The sequence below is a fragment of the Hemicordylus capensis genome, chromosome 5 (assembly GCF_027244095.1).
Source record: "Hemicordylus capensis ecotype Gifberg chromosome 5, rHemCap1.1.pri, whole genome shotgun sequence".
In the NCBI taxonomy this organism is placed as follows: Eukaryota; Metazoa; Chordata; class Lepidosauria; order Squamata; family Cordylidae; genus Hemicordylus; species Hemicordylus capensis.
The window spans coordinates 148,966,344-148,981,400 of record NC_069661.1 but is presented as its reverse complement, the minus strand read 5'-3'; the positions used below and the strand labels follow the sequence as shown (position 1 = coordinate 148,981,400).

The following is a 15,057-nucleotide window of genomic DNA, read 5'->3' as shown; positions in this document are numbered from 1 at the left end:
CCCTCCTACAGATGTTAAACTTCAACTTCCTTAATTCTTGACGATTGGCCACTGTGTTTGGGGAGGATGGGAGTTGTAATCTCAAAACAAGTGGAGGGCCAAAGTTGTGCAGCCCTGTGCTAGATAATATATATATTTTTAATTTTAATGTATTTGATTTCTATATTGCCCTTCCAAAAATGGCTCAGAGTGGTTTACACAGAGAAATCTATATTGTAACTGTAGTAATCAGCCACCTCTCTCCAAGAGTTAACCGGAAGTGAACCTTGTCCTAACTGACAGCCTAGTGAACTCCAGAGCTCAGCCAATCAGCACACCAGGTGTGTGGGAGCTAGAGAGCCATTGCGAGGAAGGCAAGTTTCTTTGTTAGAAGAAGCTGGCTGGGGGTGCAGAGGAGGACATGTGTCCTTGAAGTTTGGCTGTAGGAAAATATCTCTGTAAGTCCTGGAAAGCCAGGAGGGCAGGAAGCTTGATTCTCAACCAGGGTTTTGGTGAGTTCAAGACAAAGGAAGCCAGGGCTTTGGCTTTGGGAAGTTTAGTCTAGGGAAAGTTTGTTTAGTCAGATTTTGTGTTAGACTTTCTGTTTCTTTTGGGTGCACTTTGTATATCCCTGATACTGGTCTATTATTGCTTACCTGTAACATACAGTAACTAAACTAAGAAACACTAGCCTTCCCCCATCCAGCCAGGACGTTGCAAAAGACTCTGTAAGCTTTTAATTGTGCTTTGGTATTTCCCTACACACCTGTTCCTTGCAACTGGGTAACTAAATTTTTTAAAGTGTGCTGCCCCAACATCATTTGGGGTGCTTTTTGAAGTAAGCTTGTAATCTATGTCTAACACGGACATTTTGAATTTCAGAAGAGGAAACTTCTCCAAAATGAGGAGTATGGTGAAAAGAAAGCTGAAAGGGAAATCCAGGAGAGTCACTTCGCTCCAGAGTGCATGGAATTTACTCAAAACCACAATACTAGAAGCCCAGTTAGATTGTATACCCAAAAGGAGGAAAGATACCACTAAGTCCAGGAGGATGCCAGCATGGCTCACGGGTACCGTCAAAGAAGCCATAAAACGGAAGAAGACTTCCTTCCAAAATTGGAAGGCCTGTCCAAATGAAGAGAACAGAAAGGAACAAAAACTCTGGCAAAGGAAATGCAAGGTGACAATAAGGGAGGCAAAAAGAGAGTTTGAGGAACATTTAGCCAAAAGTATCAAGGGGAATAACAAAAATATCTTTAAGTACATCAGAAGCAGGAAACCTGCCAGGGAGATGGTTGGGCCATTAGACAATGACGGTGTGAAAGGGATTATTAAGGAGGATATGGAGGTTGCAGAGAAGCTAAATGAGTTCTTTGCGTCTGTCTTCATGGCAAAGGATATTGAGCATTTACCTGTTCCTGAACCAGGCTTTTTAGGGATGGAGGCTAGAAAGCTGAGTCAGATAGTAGTGACAAGAGATGATGTACTAAACTGTCTGGAAAAATTGAAAGCTAACAAATCACCAGGGGCGGATGGCATCCATCCAAGAGTCCTCAAAGAACTCAAACATGAAATTGCCGACCTCCTTGCTAAAATTTTCAACTTATCCCTGAAATCGGGCTCAGTACCAGAGGACTGGAAAGTAGCAAATGTAACACTGATTTTCAAAAAGGGCCCCAGGGGCGATCTGGGAAATTACAGGCCAGTTAGCCTAACGTCCGTTCCAGGCAAATTGATGGAAAGCATCCTCAAGGATAAAATTGTAAAGCACCTAGAAGAACAGGCCCTGCTGGGAGTGAGCCAGCATGACTTCCGCAAAGGTAAATCTTGCCTCCCCAACCTTTTGGACTTCTTTGAGAGTGTCAACGAGTGTGTGGATCAAGGTGATCCAGTTGACATAGCAAGCATGACTTGCCCCCTTAGCTAAGCAGGGTCTGCCCTGTTTGCATATGAAAGGGAGACTAGAAGTGTGAGCACTGCAAGATATTCCCCTCAGGGGATGGAGCCGCTCTGGGAAGAGCAGAAGGTTCCAAGTTCCCTCCCTGGCTTCTCCAAAATAGGGCTGAGAGAGATTCCTGCCTGTAACCTTGGAGAAGCTGCTGCCAGTCTGTGAAGACAATACTGAGCTAGATAGACCAAACGGTCTGACTCAGTATATGGCAGCTTCCTATGTTCCTATGACAAAGTTTCTCATCAAAGACTCCTGAGGAAACTTAGCAGTCATGGGATAAGGGACAGGTACATGTGTGGATTGCTAACTGGCTGAAAGACAGGAAACAGAGGGTAGGTATAAATGGAGAGTTTTCACAATGGAGGGAAGTAAGAAGTGGGGTCCCCCAGGGATCTGTACTGGGACTGCTGCTTTCTAATTTATTCATAAATGATCTAGAAGCAACGGTAAGCAGCGAGGTGGCCAAATTTGCAGATGATACCGAACTCTTTCGGGTAGTGAAATCCAAAATGGATTGTGAGGAGCTCCAAAAGGATCTCTCCAAATTGGGGGAGTGGGCGACAAAATGGCAAATGCAGTTCAATGTTAGCAAGTGTAAAGTGATGCACATTGGGACGAAAAACCAACTTCAAGTATATGCTGGTGGGATCCGAGCTATCGGTGACTGACCAGGAGAGGGATCTTGGGGTCGTGGTGGACAGCTCGTTGAAAGTGTCGACTCAATGTGCGGCAGCTGTGAAAAAGGCAAATTCAATGCTAGGGATCATTAGAAAGGGGATTGAAAATAAAACGGCTAATATTATAATGCCCTTATACAAAACTATGGTGCGACCACACTTGGAGTACTGCGTACAATTCTGGTCACCACATCTTAAAAAGGACATTGTTGAACTGGAAAAGGCGCAGAAAAGGGCAACCAAGATGACCAGGGGCCTAGAGCACCTTTCTTATGAGGCAAGACTACAACACCTGGGTCTTTTTAGCTTAGAAAAAAGATGACTGCGGGGAGACCTGATAGAGGTCTATAAAATCATGCATTGTTTGGAGAATTTGGAGAGAGAGAAATTCTTTTCCCTCTCACAAACAACACTAGAACCAGGGGTCACTCCATGAAATTGATTGCCAGGAGGTCTAGGACCAACAAACGGAAGTACTTTTTCACACAATGTGTGATCCACTTGTGGAACTCTCTGCCACAGGATGTGGTGACAGCCAACAACCTGGATGGCTTTAAGAGGGGTTTGGATAACTTCATGGAGGAGAGGTCCATCAACGGCTACTAGTCGGAGGGCTGTGGGCCACCTCCAGTCTCAAAAGGCAGGATGGCTCTGAGAACCAGTTGCAGGGGAGTAATTCCAGGAGAGAGGGCACACCCTCAACTCCTGCCTGTGGCTTCCAGCAGCATCTGGTGGGCCACTGTGCGAAACAGGGTGCTGGACTAGATGGACCTTAGGCCTGATCCAGCAGGGCTGTTCTTATGTTCTTAATACTCTTACTGAGTATTTTTACCTGTAACTAAAAGCTGGGAAAGCCGCAGACAGAATCAGTTTTTGGCATTTGAATAAAACTTGTTTTATAAGCCTCATCTGGGTGGATTTTTAATTTAGGAGTAAGCGGGGGGGGGGCTGAAAGAGAGCTTTTTTCTCTGGTGCAAAACATGCCTCAGGAGCTCAGCAGCTATTAGTTTTCCCACCATGTATAGGTTTGCACATGGAAGATTTTTGTATACTTTTCCAATAGCAAAATAAGAGAATTTTTCCTGGGATTTCCACCCAAACCCTGGGTGGGTAAATGGGTTCAGGCTCTGTCAATAAGTGGGTGGTCGTGACAGCCTTCAGAACCTACCAAGAATCACAGGAAAATTTTAGGCGTAGCCTTTGCCAGAAAGCTCTGCAGGGATGAATCAGCATTTCTTTCCCTCACATGAGCTTGCTCTGAGACATAGGCTGCAATCCGCTATATAAACACAGTGGCCAACATCCAGAGTAATGCCGGAAAATGCAACAGGTGAGTGAAGGAGTTTGCATTCTTTTGGGGAACCCCCCATTTTCCTCTGCAGCCCTCTGTACCTCAAGAAAATATGTCCCTGAGAGTTGGGGAGCCCTCAAATACATATTTCCAGGATGTACAGGCAGCTGCAGAGGAAACAGGAAATCACTGACTATCGCACCCACCCCACAGTGGAAAATGCTGTTGCACTGATGTGTTGTTAGTCTCAATGTTGGCCACTAGCCCTAGATTTATAGACTCGCCAAGATGTTTTATGACAGAGCAAGAGGAAAATGCATGATGTGCTGTGGAAGTCAGAGTGATTTCTATAGTGTCATTCAGCTGGTAGGCTTACTTCTCTTAGATATGTTTAGGATATGCCTAGAAATGGAAGTATGTCCTTCTTTTTTAACTAATAGTTTATTGAACATTTTTATTGTTACAATGCATTCAATTCCCCACTATCATTGTATCCCCAACCTCCTACCCACCCACCCCACTCCCATATTCATCCAGTGAATGAAATAAGGAAAGCAGAGTGAGAGAGTGAGCACTTATGGGTACTGTAATTTATGAGTGGATTCGCATAGCAATAAGGAGATTAGAGAATGTATGGTTGTCTTTTGGTGTCTATTGGTGCCTATCCATAGGGAGAAAAATATAAAACTAAATGCATCTGCTTTATATCCTGTAAAGTCTGAATAAGGTAATATTGAAAGTGAGGTGTGAAAAATATCATGCGCACAACTAATTCTTAAAATGTGTGCCCAACAGTTGCTCTCTGTACATCCTGAGGCTGGAGCAATGGGCGATGTTAGCATTTCCTGAAGGATCCTCAGGGCTCCAGTCACAGTTGCCTTATATGAATATTTAAGCATTGGTTGGGTGGGCTGCCAATTGTGCCCTTGTAAACATATACTCTGGTGCAGTGGAAAGAAGAGTTGGGAGAACACTGATGGGGATTGTTGAGGTGGCGCCAGCAATGTGCTTGGTCTTGGGGCCAATTTGAGAGTCAAGATAGCTAAGAGACTGGCTTGCGGCAGGGGGGTTACTACAGTACTGAGTTAACATAGGAAACATAGGAAGCTGCCATATACTGAGTCAGACCATTGGTCTATCTAGCTCAGTATTGTCTTCACAGACTGGCAGCGGCTTCTCCCAGGTTGCAGGCAGGAATCTCTCTCAGCCCTCTCTTGGGATGCTGCCAGGGAGGCAGCTTGAAACCTTCTGCTCTTCCCAGAGCGGCTTCATCCCCTGAGGGGAATATCTTGCAGTGCTCACACATCAAGTCTCCCATTCATATGCAACCAGGGCAGACCCTGCTTAGCTATGGGGACAAGTCATGCTTGCTACCAGAAGACCAGCTCTCCTGTGGTAGCTCACTGGCTCTTATCCATTGATTCCATTTTGCTTATCTAATTATCACAACCACCTGGAACACTGGTTATTGACTGATCTGAGAGCGGGAACTTTACTTACCTTGCTTTAGATGTATTATTTATTATTATTATTTACTCTTTTTTTTAACCACAGAAGCTTAAAAATAACAGAATTTAAGGTTGGATGGTGCACTGGAGATAATCTAATCCAACATCAAGTTTAGTATAGGGATTTTTCTTATAAGCTCAAAGCAGTTTTGCATTAAAGTTGTTGCATGATCTACATGGAATTCATTTCTGGGCAATGTCTAGTATATTGCACATTGTTATTTTGAAAACTTCAGCAAGTCTTCTATTCAGCAAGTCTTCAAAACAATTTAAAACTTTTTTTTTTTTGGTGCTTTAATAAATCAGTTCCATGACTTAGTTTCACTTCATACTGAGCAGGTCTGGCCCACTCAAGCCGATGCTGCCAGGCATGTCTTCTTGTCAGATGCTTGACAACATTGTGCTCCCCACATTTTTGTATCTCAAGCAGCCATAAAATAAAGGGTTTTATACTCCACATACAGGGCTAGTAGGCTTCATCCAGCTAAGGTAGTCACAACATGGCTGATGTGGAGTATCACTGGGTGTGGGTGTATGAGAAACAGTGATGCAAGCTCATGTACATAATGAACCCATTCTGTGGGAGAACACAGCAGCACTTTACTGCTGTGGGTATTCAACCATATGGGAGAGGCAATCAACATCCGCCCAAGTGGATTCACCTCACTTCTCCAGGTCATTGACTGGGTGTGGTTAAACTCTCCTCACGACACAGTTGCTTGTCCATTGGTGTAAATTACCACTTGGTAAATGGGCCTTTTGATTCATCTTGTATCACAGCAGACGCTCAGAAAAATGTTGAATGTGGTCTCCTTTCACCACAGGTAGGATGAAACAACAACACTTTATAAAACTTTATGGTGAAAAGGAAAGAATGCCATGATGGAATCCTGGCTAGGGGTGTGCACGGAACCGGCTTGTCCGGTTCGAGTTCAAAGTGGACCCAAACTGGACTCGGCCAGTACGGTCCAACATCCCCTCAAATGAAGAGGCCCATTGCGTAGGTGCGGCAGCCTCCAAAATGGCCTCTGCGCCAAGGGGGAAAGGTTAACAAGTGGCTGAAGAGCGGCCAAACTTTATGGCATAATGGAAGCTGGTGGGGGGGGGGACTCCATGGACCCCCCCTGCTGCCTCGAACAACTCCCCTGGAGGGGGTAAGTGCAATTAAAAAACTCTTTTAAAATCGCAAACCCCCAGGGGGGTTCAGTCTGGGGTCGGACCAAACAGGGGGCGGTTCAGTTCAACCCTGAACTGTCAAACTGAACTGGTTCAATGTCTAACCTGTTCGCACATCTCTAATCCTAGCACCTTCTCATTTTCTGCTTATGGTGTGGTAGCTGCTGCAGTAGCACTGCTCCTTCTTGCACCATTGGGGTACAATGAGAAGCCACAACTCATGTGCAAGGAACTCATGACAGTGACTCCCCATCTCAACATGGGAAAGGTGGGGAAATGCTTGCAGAGAGAGGTCCCACAGTGTGGGTTGTTCTCACACAGCCTGGGGGTTCTTGTATTAACCTAATGACACAGGAAGGAAAGAGTGGTGCTGAACAGTGGCGGACGAGGTCTAAAAATATTGGTTGCCAGGTTGCCAATATTGGTTGCCAGCAACTGCCACAGGAGGCGGCAGAGGTGGGTGGGGGCCGCGGCGGGCATGCTGCCAGAGGCTCACCAGCGCCCTCTGCCAGGCGCCCCCGGCTGGCCGGGCGTAATATTCTTAAATATAAAGTATCCTTGAAAAATGATTTTATTAAATATTTTTTATTAAAATAGTAATACGAGGTAAATTTTAGTTGCTTACAGTAATAATATTGGAACTTAATATTTTCAAACTACTAAAAGGTCATTAACATTTTTAACATATTGTCTAATGTTGAAGGGGGGCCCACTTCATCAGTGGCCCACAGGGCCCACTTGCCCTCGGGCAAGCTGACACCCTGGCCAGTCCGCCACTGGTGCTGAACCAGTTTCTACATCACCAGAATAGTCTATGAAGGACTTTCTCATGGAGAGTGAACCTGAAGATATTGTTTTGGAGGAAATAATTGGAGCATGTGTGTTGAGAAATCAATTTTGATAGGACCACAAGAACCTGTGGAGTTCCACGTGGAAGCCTAAAATTATTTTCCTAAAAATTAATATTAAAATAATGTATACCCACTACCTGCATTTGATCCACACATTCAGTTTGCATAAGAAATAAAAATGGCACGCTCAATGCAATGAAATTATAGATTTGTTCACCAATGTGTATGCAATGAATATTTTCATAGAAGATTCCTCCCTACACACCATTATAATTATTTACACAGTATAAACAGTTGGGAAAAAAGATTCTTGGATATATATTTTATTTGAGTGGTTTAGAATATCATACAGTAAACAAGATTTCTGTAAAAGTTAATTTATCCATAGTGGTGCGTTTCATAAAAATAGTTGCTCACTTACAGCCTTTCTGTGACTATTAATACATGGAATTATATTTATAGTGATAGAGCTGTACAAGGTAAATTCACAGCTAACACTACACAGAAAGATTATTTGGAATGGGGTTTAGATGATGTGCTGTCTTCACAGGTTATCAATTACAGCTGCATAAAGCAATTATTTTGCACAAGGAGTAGCTGGGCACTGTGCAAATTAGAGTTTATGCAAGCATAATCTCAACTGGATGTTTTCCATCATTGTTTGTTTCTGTTAATTATGTCTAGGAAATAATATAGTTGGATGTGCATTTCCATTTATATGAGGGAAATGCTGTCCAATAACCAGATTTAATAAATTAACAGCAAATTATGCCAAATATTTGGGTTGGGAATAAAGATATATATAGATATAGATATATATAATTTTTTAATTAAAAACTATATATTTTTTTATAAACAGCTACATATCGTTGTGCTTTCTTAAAAAATTATAATGGGGCTATTTCTTAAAATGAGCATTTTGTTCCAAAGGTGCAAAAATCCTTTCTTTAGTTTTTCCAGCTACTTAGGTAGAACAATGTCTCCATATCTCCTGAAGGAAAAATGAAAGTCCAGTATTCCTCCTTAATAAATAGTCTGGAGCCACTAGCAAGATGGCTATCTCTCTCACCAAACATGAATAGCGAACATCGCATCACCTCCTCACATCTTCTCCAAATCTAAACATCGCTGATCTTAAACAGCAACTAGATTTTGCTCAACTATTCAGCAATGTACTTCCAGGTCACATGAGGGTTTGCGAAAGATATCTTCCCAAGTGGAATCATATTTGTGATGTTTTAAATTATTATTATTATTATTATTATTATTATTAAGTAGGATTTTTGATTGCTGATGCTATTGCTGAAGAAATAGCAAACGTCTCAGGGATTATGACTGAGATAATTAATGGAGCTAATTGGAGAAGCTGTATTTCATCGGTGTGAAATTACATGTCCTCATGGCACTTAAGATTTAAAAATTAAAAGCAAGAGATGCATAAATACAGACAGGGAAGGGGGAAAATGGATGCCTGATGACTAAATTACTTTATGAAAACAGTAAGGGTTGGTTTTTTGTTTTTTGTTTTTAAATGAACCTTCCTTAGAATTCTTAAGTGTTCTAGAAGAATAGCTCTGAAGGGCAGCCTGAGTAAAAGAAGCCTGGACATTCCTGCAGGAGACAGAAGCTGTTTTGAAAGGAAACTGCAGCTTTTATTCTGTCAAGTATCATCCTCTTATATCATAGTGGCCTGACAACTGCATGTTAACCACAACAAGCTTTGTGTGGTACCTGGTCATTCGTGTGTGTGTGTGTGTGTGTGTGTGTGTGTGTGTGTGTGTGTGTGTGTGTAACCTGTGATCAATTGCTTTTTGAGGCTAGATTTGCAAATACAATTCCACCCTAACTCTTTTCCTAACATACAGAAATATGGTTTGTTCACAAAAATGGCAGTAGAAATGATATCGCACCAGCTAATCCACTAGGATTTCTTACCTTGCATAATGAATTATGCTTAGTGGTATCAGGTTGTCTATTCCAAAGTGTTAACAGTGGAGACATGTCATGGATGTACAATTTCAAATGCTTCAAACCCCTGTCTGGATATGTTGAGAACAATTTATTTACAACATTTAACTCAGATAAAAGATTCTATTTCCACTTTCAGCTTGTTCCGTGCAGTTTTTATTTAAGGCGATGTTCCAGTCTGTGATTGCTCTAACTTCTTCCAGTTTCTTGATATAAAGTTTGAATGAAAGTCCCAAGTCCTTCATGCAGTGGAAAACAACATACTAAAGCTACACTGCACTGTCCTTGTGGTCAACTGTCCTTCATATTATTTTGGTTTCTTCCATAGCTGCCAAAGTCTCTGAAATGAAACTGGGGACTTTAGGGTCACATTTAAATACTATGTGACTATATGTTGCTTCAACTTATTAGACGCTATGCACGTTGTCATGGAATTACACATTATTGTTTCCATTCTCAATGTTTTAAGTGTGCATGTGTGTGCGCGCGTGTGTGTATGTATGCATGTATGTGTGTGACAGCTAAAATAAATTAAAGTAAATCAATGTGAGACAGAATCTAAGAAAGATGTTCTGCGTCACTGTGAAACAGTTAGAGGGCAACAGTCACCAATTTATCTGCTCATGGCAGAAGTGCCAGATTTTAGTACACCTGGTAGTTTGTCAGAACCAGGAATCTTCCATGGTCCTGGTGAGACAGTTGCCTTCTGAGCTGTCGTGTTGGTGCTGTGTGTGTTGATGGAGTGGAGATATCCCTTCCGTGGGAACTCACTGGGCTTCCTGTCAGATTCCTTCAGGCTGTGGTCCATGTCACCTCCATGAGGGCTGCAGCTGTTGCTACTGTACGTCTTTGTAGCACCAATGGAATCAAGCTTGACGTGTTCAGAAGCTGCAGCCAATATCTTCTCAGTGGCAACTGTGGCACTGTGATCTTTTACACTGAGACCCCCTCCTCTTTTGCTTTCCAGCCACTTGGAATTCCCAGCCAGTTCATCATTGGTTCCAGCACACCCATGATCTCTTACTCCGGCCTCGGCCATTGCATGCAGTCCGACTGCCTTGCTTTCCGACACTGGCCTGCCAGTTTCGCCAGTCTTACTCTTGCCTTCTGAGCTGCCTTTCCTAGAAGCCTCTTCATGCTTTGACCTGTCTGCCTTTTTAGGGCTTGCAGACCTCTCTCTTTGTTCACCTAACCTTTTCTTTTTGTGGCCATTTGCTGAAAGCTCCTTTGGTTTTCTTACATCATGTTCCCTCTTGATATCCCATGTTGGTTCTGGGTTTATCTGGTGGGAAGGGTCAGACGGTTGGGCTAGATGTGATGAAGAGAATGGTGAGACAATGTCATCAAGGGAAATAGCTACTTCCGGCAGACCTGGGGAGGTGGCAGAGGGAGAACTCCAGGAGTTGGGTTCGTCTGTTGTGACAAAAAGCAACACAATTATTTTTATGATGGTTGTTTACATAATATACATTATAAGTCCTAGTGGCTAAGTTGAGACTACTGATTAAGTAACCATAATAAAAGTGATTGAAATTGAGGCTACATTTTGGGAGATATTTTTAAAGAAAGAATCTCAGGAAATGGAAGGGGGCAGGTGCATGTGCAGAGAGACCTGGGCTATGCTGCTGCCCAGCTGGATGCCGGGTGGAGCACCACCCCCTCGCGCGGCATTGCGGGCAGAGTGCAGCTGCTTGCAGGTGCTGCCGAAACGCTGGTAGGCACCTGCTTATGAAAGGTGCCTCTCACCGCCGCCCTGGCGCTGCCCTCACCAGCCGCTACTGGTCCTGAATAATATGCTGGTGAAACATGCAGGGTTCACTATGATGCTATGTACCCTGCAGCAATGGGTCAATTTCATACTGGGTATTCATCTATGCCGTAAGTCTTTAAAATGACTTCAGCAACTTCCATTTGCATATGATCTGTGGTGGAGTTTGGGTGCAGATCCAGTCAATTCATAACTAGCCCTATTACACTTTACATGATTACTGGGATGATTACATGATTACTCGATGAGGTCTGTGGGGAGAGTGGGCTTAGCCTGCTCTCCCTGCAGATAATCATGTCCGGAGCCCTGGGGGGCCGGATTGGCTGCCCATGTGACTACCAGCTCCATCACGGAGCCGGTGGGGTTTGCAGGGATGGGGGTCCGCCTGGCCCCCGAAAGTCCCAGGATGCGACACACGAGTGTGTGGGGCATTCTTGGGGTCTACCTGTGTGTTGCCATGCGCTGCGGCGGCAGCATACGAGCAATAAAATGAGGTTAATGGAGCACTTGCTCCGTTAACCTCATTTAAGGGTAGGGTGAATTAAGGGGGCTAGCCGCTGGGACAAGCCCAGTGGTTCCCACGATCGGTAGAAAGCGGGCTAGGCTCCCTTAGCCTGCTTTATACCAATCTTGGGAATAGTTTCATTTTGTACAAGGACAGCTGTGTGTGGAAAAGTGAGAAAATTATGTCTATTGTAAAGTGATGAAACTGTATGCATTTATTTCACTTAGTATATACATCTGGGGTGACCAAGCTAAGGCTCTGCAGCTGTTGTTGGACTACAACTGCCATAATCCCCAGATGAAATAATACATTTACCTTAGGTTGGCCACCCTTGATGTAAACACTGAGAACTTAGGAAAAGAGAGCACAGATAGATGTATAAAATTATCCCAGAATTGTCCATAAAGCATGCCACACTTTTAAATGTCAGTTTCGCCTTGATGTCCTCTTGTTACACTTTGCCCAATTTTAACAAATATCCCTTGGTCACAGCTGTTTTTATTATATCATCATCATCTACATTCCCCACAGTGTTTCAACAATGAAAGGAGCCCTGCAGGAATGCAAAGAGCTCAGAGACTAGTTGCATGTTCTCCTCAGCCCCACAGCAATTGGGAGAAAGCGATTTTAGCTGCTTTCTCCTCCCTCCTTAAAGGGGAAATGCTTGACTAACAAGCAGAAGGTTGCCGGTTCGAATCTCCGCTGCTACTATATCGGGCAGCAGCAATATAGGAACTAGGAAGATGCTGAAAGGCATCATCTCACACTGTACAGGAGGAGGCAATGGTAAACCTCATCTGTATTCTACCAAAGAAAACCACAGGGTTCTGTGGGCGCCAGAAGTCAAAATCAACGTGATGGCACACTTTACCTTTATCTTAATGGTCTGTTCACTTGCAGGAATGTGTCCCTGCCCTATTCATATAGGGCAAGTGAATAATCCTTTCAGGAGGGAGGAGAAGGTAGCTAATACTGCTCACCCGCAATTGCTACTGGCTGAGGAGAAAAGATGACACACAACTAGTTTCTGAGCGCTTTGTATCACCACAGGGCTCCTTCCATTGTCAGAGCACTACAAGGAAGGTCAATTAATTAATTAAATTATTAATGCCTATGCTGTTCTTCAACAAAAATTTTTTTCTTCAAAGTAGTTTACACAGCAAAATGAATGAGAAAATAGTTCCCTATCCCAAAGAGGCTCAAAGTCTGAAAAGAAATACAAGTTATCAGCTTCTGGGAGGGATGTTATGCTCAGTTGAATAGGGACAGTTGCTCCCCTCCAACCTCTACCACAAAATATGAGAACCACCTCCTCTTTACTCAGTTAACAAGTGTTTACTACTTTCCATGTGCCAAATCAGAATAATTTCACAGGTAATCAGCTGTTTGTTTTTTCCTATATGGAAGTGCTTCCAGTGAAGGAAATGAGCAACATTTGAAGTATACTTCATTCTGGAATTTATATGCCACTTTTCAGCCAATCAAGACTCTCAGAGAGTTGTGCAAAGATCAAACAGAAACATTTAAACAATGATATGAAATATCAAACCATTAAAAAACAAGAACCCCAAAACAAAAAGCACCCAACGCAAAGCAAGCAAGATACCTAGTATGGATTTATGGGCATGCTTCTGGGAGTGGCTCTGATTTTCTTTCTTTAGCATTTTATTGTTTTCACTACAAGTAATAAGGCAAACAAGGAAAAAACCAAAGGCGCCAAGGAATCACAGCACAGAACCGAGCAGCCGTTTTGAACCAGTACAAGACAACAAAGTGGGTGTGGGGGGTGGTGTCTGGTAATGCACACAGTTTGTGGTGAAGCTTCATGGCTACTGGAGCATCTCAGTAAAACTGGGATAAATTTCTAGGATGGGCGATGGGAATGTCTGGCTCAGGTATTATCTTCTATCCATACAGTTATACAATGCCTATGTGCACATCCTGCCAGCAGAAGGCCTTTGAATTAGGATGGCCCCATTCATTGCAATGGGTTGTCTATAGGAGATGTTCCCCGGGGAAAAAGCACACTGAAATGTGCTCTAAGGTATCTCAATAATCAAGGGCTTGATTTCTTCACAGGTTGCTTTGAGCAGCATAGTGCATCATAATTTCAAATACTGGGTCAAAAATAAACAAGAATAAAAGACACAGTGTCCATTTTGCATAGCTCATACTGCTTCCTTCTTGAAGCTGGAAATCTACTGACTTTCATTTTAATGTATGTTGCATCAGATTTATACTAGATCTGAGAGATCAAAAATACTAATAGCATAATTCTGGGGGGTGCTAGTTCAGAATCCTTGCTGTATATTAGCTTACCTACCCATCAGTTGGCTACACCGATCACCAATTGTCCACTGAAAGGTTTGTATTCCAAAAGAAGCCTGGGCCATTAACCCTTACAACCATTAGCCCCTTACAAACATGTGAGTGAGATGTGTGGGTGTGCATACCTCCTTTCAATGGCTCCCTGATCTTCCGCTGCTTAATTGCATGCAGGGGTGTGTTTACCACTCAACACATAGCTGAAAAACTACTTTATTTAAGTGGTATTTCATCCATGGTTAAAGGGTGGTTCATATGAACATTGTCATCACTCATGATTAAGTGGTGACAAAACAGCATGCTGGATGGTATGGAGACGTGTGCACCCTCACTCCTTCTCCCACACATTTGAGAAGAATGGTGGATGTATTTTCCAAACTATCCCTTAACTCCGTTATCCTTTAATTACTCACACTTAGGATAAAGACTCAACAATGCAAGAAGGGGAACAGAAATGACTAAGTGGACAGTGTATATATGTGGATGCACCATTGGCATGAGAAGTCCAGATGCCACCAGTGAGCGCCAATCAGAGCCTCTTTTTCAGAGTTGCATATTGAGTTGTCCAGCAAAAAACAAAAACAAAAACCCTTTAACTGAAAGAGAAGCAATAGTGCATACAGCACCCTTCAGTTTTCATGAATGATGATGTCACTAAGCTACTATTGTTGCAATGTTTAGTTACCCGGTGGATAAAGATACTAGCACAGGATACGGAATAAAATTTATTTCCCAGTCTTGTGGAGAAATATCAGCATGCCTAGTGTATATCCTAGGTCCTTATGATCAAGTGATTTACTGCTCTAAACTAAAAACCTGAAAGAGCTCTGCTGAAATAATGATTCATTTGACTTTGTTCAACTATCACTAGGATGATTGTTTTTCATATCTAAATACACTACACCACATACACACAGAGTACTTTTATGCTTTAGCTATCAGATTTAAGATTTTGCTCTTTCTGTAGTTACAGCAAAATTCTGGAGAGAGTTGTTACTGTTTCTGAATCATGTGTTTTATCTTATTAAGGTCAAATAATAATAAGATAGTTGAACTGG

General features: G+C 42.8%; 1 protein-coding gene across 22 annotated transcripts in view; it reads right to left on the bottom strand.

Moving 5' to 3' along the window:
* Positions 1-7,722: 7,722 nt before the first annotated feature.
* MAGI2 (membrane associated guanylate kinase, WW and PDZ domain containing 2) overlaps positions 7,723-15,057 on the bottom strand; it is a 953,479-nt gene continuing 946,144 nt past the window's right edge. For 15 of the 22 annotated variants that reach the window (XM_053251268.1, XM_053251270.1, XM_053251269.1 and 12 more), the window contains one exon: positions 7,723-10,814. In XM_053251268.1, coding sequence (XP_053107243.1) covers positions 10,015-10,814 — 800 coding nt within the window. In that variant the 3' untranslated portion in view covers positions 7,723-10,014. Of the gene's footprint in view, positions 10,815-12,629; positions 12,671-15,057 lie in introns of those variants that run through there. The other 7 variants (XM_053251282.1, XM_053251286.1, XM_053251287.1 and 4 more) reach the window with 4 other exon arrangements.